Raw genomic sequence first — 12,449 nt, 5'->3', positions numbered from 1 at the left:
TTTATTTTATTTTTATTTTTTTTAAAGATTTTATTTATTTATTTGACAGAGAGAGATCACAAGTAGATGGAGAGGCAGGCAGAGAGAGAGAGAGGGAAGCAGGCTTCTTGCTGAGCAGAGAGCCCGATGTGGGACTCGATCCCAGGACCCTGAGATCATGACCTGAGCCGAAGGCAGCGGCTTAACCCACTGAGCCACCCAGGCGCCCCATTTTTTTAAATATAATTTTTTATTTTTTTATTAACACATACCGTATTAAAAGCCCCAGGGGTACAGGTCTGTAAAGTGTTTTCAGCTTCTTAAGTGGATCAGATGCTTCATGAAAGGAATGATGTCTGCCTTGTGCAGAGATGATGACTGTAAATCACATCATAATATACAACTTGTTCCAGTTTCATGGCTTTTTAGAAACCTTGCTCTGGGCAATAAATAAATAAATAAAAATAAATAAATAAACTGTAAAAGCTTGGTAAGTTCAGTGTGGCCTGAACACAAATCCCGGTAAACGCTGGGTAGCCTGAGTGCATTACGTTGTAAATGTGCTCAGTTCAGTTCGTTTTACTCAGCAGACATTTACTGAACATGAACTAGGTGCCAAGCTTGACACAAACTCTGCTTTCAAAAGGCTGCATGAACTAAGGAAAAGGACAACACCTATGCTTTCAGGACAGTACAGTCTATTGGAGGATATAAATAAAGGAATGATCGAAACAAAACAGAGCAAAAATCTCATGACGAGAACTGTGATAGACATCAACACTGATTGAGGCCCTGGAGAGTGGGCGGTGAACTTTTTAGTGCTGGAGGAGCAGAAACACTTCAGAAATGATGCAACTTTGAGCTGAACCTTGAAAAATAGGATTTTGCAAGTTATGGAGAAGTGGGTAAGAATTTCAGGCATGAGGAACAGAAGATGAGAAGGCACAGAACTGGCATATTTTCAGAAACAAGGGAAATCTGGGTCATTCTTGCATCATGAAGTGGTATGAAATAGAACTATACAAGCAGGAGTGGATCATCTTGTAAAGTACTTTACATGTTACGAATGTGAATTTTCTTCCAAGCTGGGATTGAGGAATCAATAAATTGTTGTTGTTGTTGTTCTGTTTTAATTCGAGCATGCTGATATTTTAAAAAAATGTTTTAGGTAACACTGGATATGAAGAAGCAGTGTAGGGAGAAAGTGGTTGTTGTGATGTGAGTTGTGAGTCTGTTACAGGAGCGGTCACAGGAAAGAGTGTATTTAAGGGACACTTCTAACATAGCCGATTGAATTTTGAGAAGGAAGATAGAGAATTTGGGGGGTAATGTAGGTTTATTGCAAGGTTGTGTAATATTGGTCAGTGAGGATAAGAAACCGCACCTGGTAAAACTCAGGTCAAATTGTATAAATTCAAGAAATGACATGCCAGATGCATGCCATTTACACCAAACAGTACAGATCACTAATTATGTTCACTTTCAGGATAGCAAGTAGGGTGAGTGATGCGTTCTAAAATATGGGTGCAGAGGGCAGTTCAGGAGTATATACTTTTGCTGTAGAACCTGAGAAAACAAAATGAAACAAAATGAACCAGACTTACTGAAATGTGGGTGATGGCAGTGTGGAGCTTGTCTTATATTCCAAGACCATGTATGTATTAGATTGTCCTATTTTTTTTTTTTTAGATTTTTATTTATTTCTTTGACACAGAGAGAAAGAGAGATCACAAGCAGGCAGAGAGGCAGGCAGAGAGAGAGTGGGAAGCAGGCTCCCCGCTGAGCAGAGAGCCCGATGCGGGACTCGATCCCAGGACCCTGAGATCATGACCTGAGCCGAAGGCAGCGGCTTAAACCACTGAGCCACCCAGGTGGCCCTAGATTGTCCTTTTAATTTTAAATTATACTTTCTTCATTTTTAAAATTTATTCTCACATTTTAATCTGACATTGTAGAAAGTCTAGAACTGAATCACCACCAGAGAGGCAGTATGTCACAGTGGTTAACAAGGGAGATTCTAGACCCAAATTGCTAGGTTCCGATATTTGCTCTGTCATTTATTACCTGTGTGATTTAGAGCAAGTGACTTACACTTTCTTTGCTGGAATTTATTCATTTGTAAAATAGAAATGACGATAGCTAAGCACTGTTATGAGTAGAATACTATAATTACAGTGAGGAATAAATAAAAGCAAAACACTAACAGTGCCTTTAGCAAAGGCTAGCTACTAATCTAAGCATTTTGTATATATCATCTCATTAATTCTTCATAAAAAGCCCGCAAATTATGTATTATTACCCCGTTTGCAGATGAAGCAGTCATGGTTCAGAGATGTTGAGTGACTTGCCAAGTGAAGCAGAAAGTTTTTGGCAGACTCGCTACTTGAGCTCAAACAGGGGGTGCACTGTCTGTCTTGCAACCAGTTTATTTTTTGATTCTTTCATGGGTGGTTTTATTTTAAGCTACTGAGAAGATGAGCTCATACATGTAAAGTGTTTAGAACAAAGTCTGGCATGAATAAGTGCCAGTAGGCACTAGCTGCTCCTGTGACTGCTATTTCTACAACTTAATAGGTGTGAAAGAAAGAAAAAGTGCCTCTTCTATACACCTAAATGCATACAAAAACAGTTTCTTCTCATCAATATAACTTACACTTTATGAGAAAAGTCTCTGTGACAGCAGTTTACTACTAGTAACGTTCTCTGAGCTTTTTGTTGTTGTTATTTTTCTATTTATGTGGTGAATTGTCTACTTTATCAGGTAGGTTATGAACTCCATAAGAAAAGAAAGTTTGGGGGCGCCTGGGTGGCTCAGTGGGTTAAGCCTCTGCCTTCGGCTCAGGTCATGATCTCGGAGTCCTGGGATCGAGCCCCGCATCGGGCTCTCTGCTCAGCGGGGAGCCTGCTTCCTGCTCTCTCTCTGCCTGCCTCTCTGCCTGCTTGTGATCTCTCTGTCAAATAAATAAATAAAATCTTTAAAAAAAAAAAGAAAAGAAAAGAAAGTTTGTCCCCCTTGTTTCTGTTTTTTACCCAGTAACTAGCAAAGAAGTGGACACATTGTAGGTAATCAGTAAATATGTAAGATAAACAAAGACAGACAGTAAAAATGAGAAGAAAGGAATCTTTTTTTTTAACCTTATTCACTTGCACCGTCTCTGAAAAAAACATTGAAATCAGAAGGACATATTGCATAATTTTTCTAAAACCATTAGTAAGGTTTCAAGCAGGCCCTTGGCGTTAAAAAAATGTGTGCAAGAAAGAATCATAAACGGGCTTTCAGGCCCACTTGATGGTATCATTGAGTCTCGCACCTGCTTTGTCTGAAGAGTAGCTAAGAAGGCAGATAGGTTTCCTAGAGGTACAGCCAAGATGCAAGGCAACTCCAGAACACTGTGATTTACCTGCCAGGAGATTTCCTGGTTCTTGACAACAGATATTTGAATCAAAAGATGAAAGGTTTTTTTTTTTTTTTTCTCCAAAAAGAAAAGATATTTATATTACTATATTGTGCAGAATAATATGCCACCCACTTACTGACTCTCACACAAAATTTTTATGTCTTATTTCTCCTCCATGAGATAAGACTAGCAAGTAAGTTTCTCCCCTTGATGTTCTCAGCAAGAAGAAGCTATGAGAGTACTGCTATGTTTCTTTTAATATCTGATATTAGACAGTAGCCTTCAAAGTCTTGGAATATAGGAACATAAGACAAAGGACTGTAAGGAAGGAATGTAGAGCAGAGAGTGGAAAGCGTTGATTTCCTAGTGGAAATTATTTTTTTACACATAAACCTTTGGAGAGATGAACACAAGAAAGGAGGGATAAGTGTTCTTAAATGTTGATCTTTTTTGGGAAAGAGGTAAGTTCTTGGTACTAATTTTTACCCTAAAAAAAGTGTTTAGTATTAGATTTACAGATTGCTGAGGATTCTATCTTCTTTGGATGCTGCTATCATTTTTATCATGTATGTGTTTATCACATATGTATATTTGAATTAGTACTGAGTGGGTGTTAAATAAAATGTCCTGTGTAAGCCATGGTTCTAAGCCCCAGAGATGTCACTGTCCTGATACATAATTCAGAAATCAAAGTAAAGCTGATGCACTTACCTTTTGTTTAACAAAAATAGTTACTTGTTTTCTTTATTTGTTTAATCTTATGCACCCAAAGTGGGGCTCAGACTCATGGCCCCCAGAGCAAGTTTCATGCTCTTCCAACTGAGCCAGGTAGGCACCCCAATAATTACTTGTTTTGATTCAGCTCACCTGTCTATTTTTTTAACAAGTCAGTATAACACAATAATATATTAATGTCCATGTGAATGCAGCATAGAGAATTGTTCATTACCCCTGAAAGCTATATGCTTCGAGTTTTAGTAAAAAAAAAAAAAAAGGCTATTTTTTATCATGGTGAAGTCTTAATCTAGATATAAATATTTAATTCTGAGGGGAAATTTAGTGGACTCGTGGGAAGAAAAGGGATGAATGCCCGGGGGAAAACCTCATTTCTGTGGTTACAGTAAGGGAAAAGTGGATTGAAGTGCTGTAAACAAAGACATATAATGATTAGATTTTCACTTCTAACTCGTCTATCTCTACTAAATCAGATGAATTTCATATTGCCTTTTATAATGGACTATTCTCTCATCTTAAAATATTTAGTAAGGCTACAATTATTTTAATATACTTACATAGTTCTGAAATTGCACAATATTAATGGTTATGCTTTTTTATGCTATAGTTCCCAGAAATTTAGGTTTGCAAAGCAAATAAAAGCAAATATTACATCAACTTTTAAAAATCTAAACATTAATTGTGTATGTTATTTCATAAAAATATTAAAACAATCTGAATTAAAATTCAACCAGTGTATTTTTTTTTAAAGATTTTATTTATTTGTCAGAGAGAGAGGGAGAAAGAGCGAGTGCAGGCATACAGAATGGCAGGCAGAGGCAGAGGGAGAAGCAGGCTCCCTGCTGAGCAAGGAGCCCGATGCGGGACTCGATCCCAAGACGCTGGGATCATGACCTGAGCCGAAGGCAGCTGCTTAACCAACTGAGCCACCCAGGCATCCCTCAACCAGTGTATTTTTACGGTGTTTGGAACTGCAAGTTACTTTAGAGGCTTTAGCTGTTTCTTACATTCATATTAATTTTATTGGATTCAAAACCCCCTTTTTAAATGCATGAGTTACATGTAATTAATTCTACGATCCTAGAATAGAACCTTTGTCTGCTTTTAAGAACCCTCTTCTTCGTGCAGTATCTTCACGGGATCTGATTGCCTGCAGCCCTTAGTCCATGACCTATACTGTAAACAGAATTGTAACACATTGCTTAAAAGGAAAGATAGAATAAATTTAAAATACATTAGATATTTGTAAAGATGGATTACTGCAGCATAGAAATAACTATGGAAAGAGGACTAGATATATTTTTTGAAATTGTATAGATAACACTTCCTATTTGTGACACAAAAAAATGAGTTGTGGTAAGAAAGAGAATGAAATTAACTATAGTGGCTTTTGTACAACCAAGTCTCACTTTACAGAATGAAAGTATTCTTCAAAATGTGGAAAATTGGTGTGCCTGGGTGGCTCAGTGGGTTTAAGCCTCTGCCTTCGGCTCAGGTCATGATCCCAGGGTCCTGGGATCGAGCCCTGCCGTCGAGCTATCTGCTCGATAGGGAGCCTGCTTCCCCCTCTCTCTCTACCTGCCTCTCTGCCTGCTTGTGACCTCTGTCTGTCAAATAAATAAATAAAATCTTTTTTTAAAATGTGGAAAATTAATTTAAAAAAACACATCTTAGTTTACACATAGTAGCAAAACCCACTTTGAAAAGAAAGCATGCGTGCACAGTGTGAGTGTATGTGTGTGTGTGTGTGTGTGTGTGTGTGTGCTTCTTTACCCAGTGCTTTGTATCTAGGCAGATGTGGTACAAATCAGCTTTAAGAAAAAGCTTATAAAACCCTTCTTATGTATCTCCAAATCACAAATCTCAAATCCTAATCTTGAAAGAGTTTTTTTTATAGCTTATATGTAAAAGCACTTGTGTATTTACATTGACATAGAAGTGACATATCACCTAGATCGTGACGATGGTATTGGGAGAGATTTTCATAGAATTTTTTTACCTGGATTAAAAGCTCCATGAGGGCAGGCATTGTTCCGTTTCGATCACTGAAATGTCCCAAACCTCTGGAACGTTACAGCATGCACAGCAAGCTCTCAATAAATACTTGATGAGTGAATGGATGGACAGTTTGTAAATGATCACCCTGCTTATATTTTAGATCATGAAAATGAAAACGTAGGCAGTATAAGTTACTTGTCAGTTCCGTGACAAGCTACTATGCAGCTTCCTAAGGCAGTGGGTAATAGCCTTCTATAAATTATCTCACTGTTAAGTGCTAAATTAGTGATAAAAATAAACATCTAACCAAGGTTAGATATCCTAAATGAAAATTTCCAGGCAAACATATTCTTATATTTTATATACCTCCCTACATAAACCATTCTGAGATTTACAGGGCATTCCCATGTGAGGTAAACAAACAAGCAAAGGTCATTTATAAGAAAATTTATTTACCCACTCAAAAAATACCTAATAAATTTTTTTTAAGCAGTATGCTAAGCAGTGAGGATATAATTATATACACATGACTGTCATGGTTCCTGTCACATGGACATTTCCTTTTGTGACAGAAACAAATGAAACCAAGTAAACGCATACATATGCAAAATAAATTTGCCTTGCGATGAGTACTTTGAACAAAATAAATGGAGACTGGGAGTTTGGAGATTGAATGAATTTGTAGGGGAGGCAATTTTGATGAGATAACACTTCAGCTGGGATCGGAAAGTTGCAAACTCAACTTAAAAAGGAACTTCCTCATTTGGGTAGGGTTTAAAACATCTCCATAGGTAGACATATATTCCCCTGGAAGATGGAGAGGGGAGGAAGTGTCTACACCTTGGACGTACAGCAATTGATAGAGTTAGAAATTATTCTGTCAAATAGTTAATGTCCATTTACCAAAGTGGAAACATTCCTATCCTGTGAAGTACATATGATGGAACACTTGTATTTTTTTCATATTATCCGGTCAATATTTGGGATGTTAAAATAAATGCTTAATATAAAACAAAGGAATAGAATTTTGGTCACACCCAAACTAATGCAGTATAGTTTTAGAGATTACGTTTGACTCTATTTCTATTTTTATTTGATTTCTTTGTTTTATACATCTTTCCCAGGATAGTCCACTGGTCTTGCAGTCTGATAGGAATGTAACAGTGAATGCAAGAAATCACATGGGGCAGTTAACTGGACAGCTGACAGTAGGTGAGTGCATTGGGGGTAAAGATTGCTTTTACCATCCTACTCCATTTGAAGATTTGTGATTGTTTAAATTGGGGAAAGCGAAAGTCTGTTATTTCTCTAATATAAAATTGGACATCTTTTTTCAGCCTATCTATCTTGCATAAGATTTGATTTTTCATAAACTAATTATAGTTTCCTCTATTTGGCAGTTCTTAGTCTTGTCAATGTGTCACTATGAGACAATTGCATATATGTTATTGTAATTACTCTTGAATTATGAAATGTACCATTTTTCTAACAAATATCTTCCTGGTGTATATGAAACACATGAGATATAATAGCATGTGGTCTCCATGTCCTTTGTTTTAGGTAAATAATGTCCTAAGAGATATTATCTGCTAATGTAAATTAGAAATGGCATATTAGTTGAATATAGTAAATCTTAACATTTATCAGTTACTTATAAATCTGGTGTTGGGATTATTTATATTTTAAGATTTATAGGCTTTAGAAGTTATAAACATAACCCAATGATAAAATATTGTTTTCTCATATCGTCAAAAAATTAGTGATTCGTATTACATAGCATTATTATATGACTCAATTTTTATAAGAAAACAGGCAAATAAGTCAGTCGTAGTTATGTAAAATAATAAAAAGATTTGATTTGTGTGTAACTGTCAAAATATCTTTAGAATGCTGTACTTTTTTGTGGAGAAATTACCCAATATTGATAATATATGTGTGTAAATAAAAGTATATTATAAGTAGTAAATTACATTTTCAAGGAATGAGTTGTCCTTATCTTAACAAAAATGTAATGAGCACCTTAACACAACTGTATATTTCTAGTAGTTCTTTTTAAGTTACACAAGACTATGGCATTTGAAAAGTGGGATTTATAAACATTCATTTGATTGTGTTTACTTCCTTTGTAGGTATATGAAATACTTTTCGATATGTTATTTGCTTTAATGAAGCAAAAAATGCAATTTATATTTTAACATATGTGTATTTCCAAAAATATATTTGCACTTTATAATAATTCAGTTTTATTTTATCTAATGTTCACATCATAGAAGTTGGTCACTAGTCATCATCAATTGAACATTGGGGGATAAAAATCAAAGGAGGATAAACTGAAAAGTTGAACAGGAAGTTATATTAATGGATAGGGCTAGTTTTGTTTTACATATTTTTTTTGGTAGTCTCCCTCAGTCACAAGTGATCATGTTTGGGAAACCCAAAATAGCTGCTGGGTGGTCCTGTAGTGTAAGCATGATAAGAAGGTCTATAATTCCATATCTGTAACATTATCTCAGTAAAACATTAATAGCAATTGGATATTAAATAATTGGAATGTCATTGTTCTAAATATTTTAAAATCTGCTTAGAGTCACCATTGTATGCTTCATCTAAGATCTCCTATATCATCATAATTCTCCTTGTTTAATGGCTCAGTAAATTTTGGAGAATAAATTCATGACAATAACTTTTATTGTCAAAATCATTGACTCATCTTGGATATATGCATTCCATTTATCAAGAATCAGTGACATATCCAAATTATATAGAAACCTTAATTACAATCCGTAATTTCTCATTTTTCTGTCTTTCTTCATTACTTCTTCAAAGCTGAGAGTCATGGATGCCTTAAGTTTTACTATATGGTAATAAGACAGTGTCATTTGCAAGAAATTCAACAAAATGATATTATCACTTCGTACTGGTTTGCTTTTCATAATTTATATTCTGAGGATTAAATGCCACATAAAATAAAAACAATTAGAGACAGCTTCTTCAGCAGAGTTGACTTTTTTGGCTCCTTTGAGGTCTGAGGGGCTTGCCTTCATTGCCCAAGGGGATTTACAAAACAGCCAGTCAGGGAGTGGGAGTACTGAACGGAAGGTGTGCATCTTTACTGTTCTCTGCCTTTTCTAGCGGCCGTCAAAAAACTATATACACTCAAATTTGTTTTTTTTTTAATGATAAGAGAAGATATGCTTTACGAGAACAATTTGGCACTAAGATTTTTTAACGAGAATATTTTTCTTTGATTTGTTTTCTCAGGATTTTGAGTCAATATACACTAATAATAAAGCCCATATGATGAAACGACCATTTTTTAAAATACTGCAAGTTTATAAAGAGATAAAAAAATTAAAATGTATATATATATAATTACATAAAAAGTAATACATTCTTTATCCATATGAAAGCTATTTGTATCCTATATAATGATTAATTAAACCACATTGACCTTCCTTGTGGTAAAGATGTAAAAAGAAATGTGACTAATGACATGATCCTACTATATTTAAGGAGAAACATCTGAACTTTTTATGGAAAACCAGAGTTTTCCTCTCACATACCCTGAACAAAATGGACATGTTGTTTAATAGAAAGAAAACTGAATGATATAGTGTACACTATTTTTAGCAACTCTCCATCCAAAGAAGCAGCAGCCTGCCAACACTATGGTCTGGTGCTTTTTTTTTTTTTTTTAAGATTTTATTTATTTATTGGACAGAGAGATCACAAGTAGGCAGAGAGGCAGGCAGAGAGAGAGGAGGAAGCAGGCTTCCCGCTGAGCAGAGAGCCCGATGCGGGGCTCGATCCCAGCATCCCAGCACCCTGGGATCATGACCTGAGCTGAAGGCAGAGGCTTAACCCACTGAGCCACCCAGGCGCCCCTATGGTCTGGTGCTTTAAGGAAAGCTCAGAGCGTGACCACAATGTGCATGGATAAAGTAATTGTGAAGCAAGGAATAGAACATGTTTGCCAGTTCAGTTTAATTCAGCGATAAAAATTTAGGCTGATATGCCTATTAAGTATTGCTTCTGATGTATACTTTCACCTGGGCTTGTCATTAGTCAGATGAAGTGAGAACTCAAAATGTTAGTGTTTGTGGCTGGGTCTCCTCAGTTCACAAAAAAAGTGAAGAAAATTGATGATAAAATTGGTAACCTTTAGTAAAAACTGAAGATCCTAAGACTGTTAACTGTGTCAATGCCCCTCTGGCCACCTCCATATATTTCTAATATCCAAAACAGGCAGAGAGGCGCACACACACACACACACACACACACACAGAGCACATGGGCTACCCCATAGAATTGGTGTAAGGAAAGTACTCAGAAAAAAAGCTGGTATAACACTTAAATAAACATTTTGAGTCAGCGACTACACACTGAAGGATTGATTGAGACATCAGCATTTTATTCAGTGCAATATGCTACAAGGTAATTAGAGTCTAGAAGCTTTTCTAAAAATATTTGCTGTCACCTATCATGGTAAAATAAATCTTCAGTAACGCAAGCAATGAATAAAATCACATAATCTCTAAAGTGAATCACATAATTTAATCACATAATTTTAACAATAACTATGTTACTATTAAGAATTTATTTTACAATAGTGTTTATTAGATTGATTAAGCCATGAGAATTTTTTAATGTTCCACAAATTAATCTATATATCCAAAGATTTCACAATGCCTGTCACAAAACATTCTTGTTAGAAAGGCACTTTGAATTATGACTATTAAGAGATGTTATAGAAAACCAAACAACATCTGAACAACACTGAACATAAGCTCAGTGAAAATTATTTTCAAACACCGGAATATGTGGATTTGACACTAACACTGATATTATGAGGATAATCATGTGATTTATGTATCAAAATGTTTTAGAAGAATATATTCACCTAGAAATCATACTTTAGTAAGAAAGTAGTTTTAGAAAGGAATTATATTTTAATAGTTAAGAGCATGGATTCTGCAGCCAGCTGAATCCCAGACCTGGCACTTCCCAGTACTATGACCGGGTTGCTCAGACCATCCTCCATACTCCAGGCTTTCATGCAGATAACATGAGTGTCCCTCTCATACAGTAGATGTGAGAATTGAGTAAGTGAACAGATGTGAAGGACTTGGAAAACTTCACATATATTGGAACACTTTAGTATATTCTAATTATTGTAATTTTAATTAGATCTGTATGTAACGAATTCTGTACAATTGGCCGAACTTCTTGGTTTTACTTTCTTATCTATGAAAAGAGTATTATGCTAGATTATCTCTGTAGTTGTTTCCTGAATGTAAACTCTATTTTACCTTTAGAGATGAAATTTGTTAATGAATCTTCTGGCCCATTAAATTCCCCACTATTCACTAGTCCTGTAAAATGACATCTGATTTGATTTTTTTACATCTTAGCCACAAATTATAAGTACATATTTTTCACTTAAAATGAGGAATGTAAATAAGCACAACTAGATCATCATCATTATTCTTATTATTTCACCAATTTTGGCTTATAAAAAAGATATTTTAATGATGTTTAATCCACAAAATTAATTCAACAAGTCCAATAAGTTTATTTTTGTCAAAACTAAACATCAGCATGTTTTGTCCCTAAATAAATGGAGAAAAATGTAGATGAGGGTTTTGTAATAAATATTTAATGACCCCTAAAGTGACATGTAATCTTGCGTTAAAGCAATTACTGTGAACACCTGGGAATCACTTAATTGACTGCAGATGGTGTAGGACATATAAAAAGTAGAAGGTTACAGATTATTCTCACGTACCAAATTTATGTTTTTTGTCATTGACTAATTTTTTTAACATAAAGAATGCTGTAATAGTCTGGGACGACTTAATAAGAATGAATATTTTATGTAAAAGAGGCTGTGCAAATCTGGGAGAATAGATCAATGAAACACTTAGGTTGAGTATGGCACACACATTTTAAATGATTAAATGCATTGTTGATGTTTCAGAGCTCATTGTTAAATTAATTAATTAAGCTAATACTAATTAATCAATTTGAGAAAATAGTACATCGAAGTAAATGACTGTGCTAGGAGAAGGCTGGCATTCATAAAAATTAGGACCCTTGGGCGCCTGGGTGGCTCAGTGGGTTAAGCCGCTGCCTTCGGCTCAGGTCATGATCTCAGGGTCCTGGAATCGAGTCCCGCATGGGGCTCTCTGCTCAGCAGGGAGCCTGCTTCCCTCTCTCTCTCTCTCTCTGCCTGCCTCTCCGTCTACTTGTGATCTCTCTCTGTCAAATAAATAAATAAAATCTTTAAAAAAAAAATTAGGACCCTTAATCTGTGTAACTCAGGTGTAACAAGAATTACAA

General features: G+C 35.4%; 1 protein-coding gene across 1 annotated transcript in view; it reads left to right on the top strand.

Annotated features, from left to right (window-relative positions):
* The window catches only part of SGCZ (sarcoglycan zeta), a 1,128,323-nt gene that overhangs the window by 993,921 nt on the left and 121,953 nt on the right, over positions 1-12,449 (top strand). Inside the window, exon 4 of the mRNA XM_047715970.1 lies at positions 7,235-7,322. Coding sequence (XP_047571926.1) covers positions 7,235-7,322 — 88 coding nt within the window. The remainder of the gene's footprint in view (positions 1-7,234; positions 7,323-12,449) is intronic.

This window comes from Lutra lutra, chromosome 2 (assembly GCF_902655055.1).
Source record: "Lutra lutra chromosome 2, mLutLut1.2, whole genome shotgun sequence".
Lineage (NCBI taxonomy): Eukaryota > Metazoa > Chordata > Mammalia > Carnivora > Mustelidae > Lutra > Lutra lutra.
The sequence above is the reverse complement of the archived record's forward strand: the minus strand, read 5'-3'. Positions and strand labels throughout refer to the sequence as shown.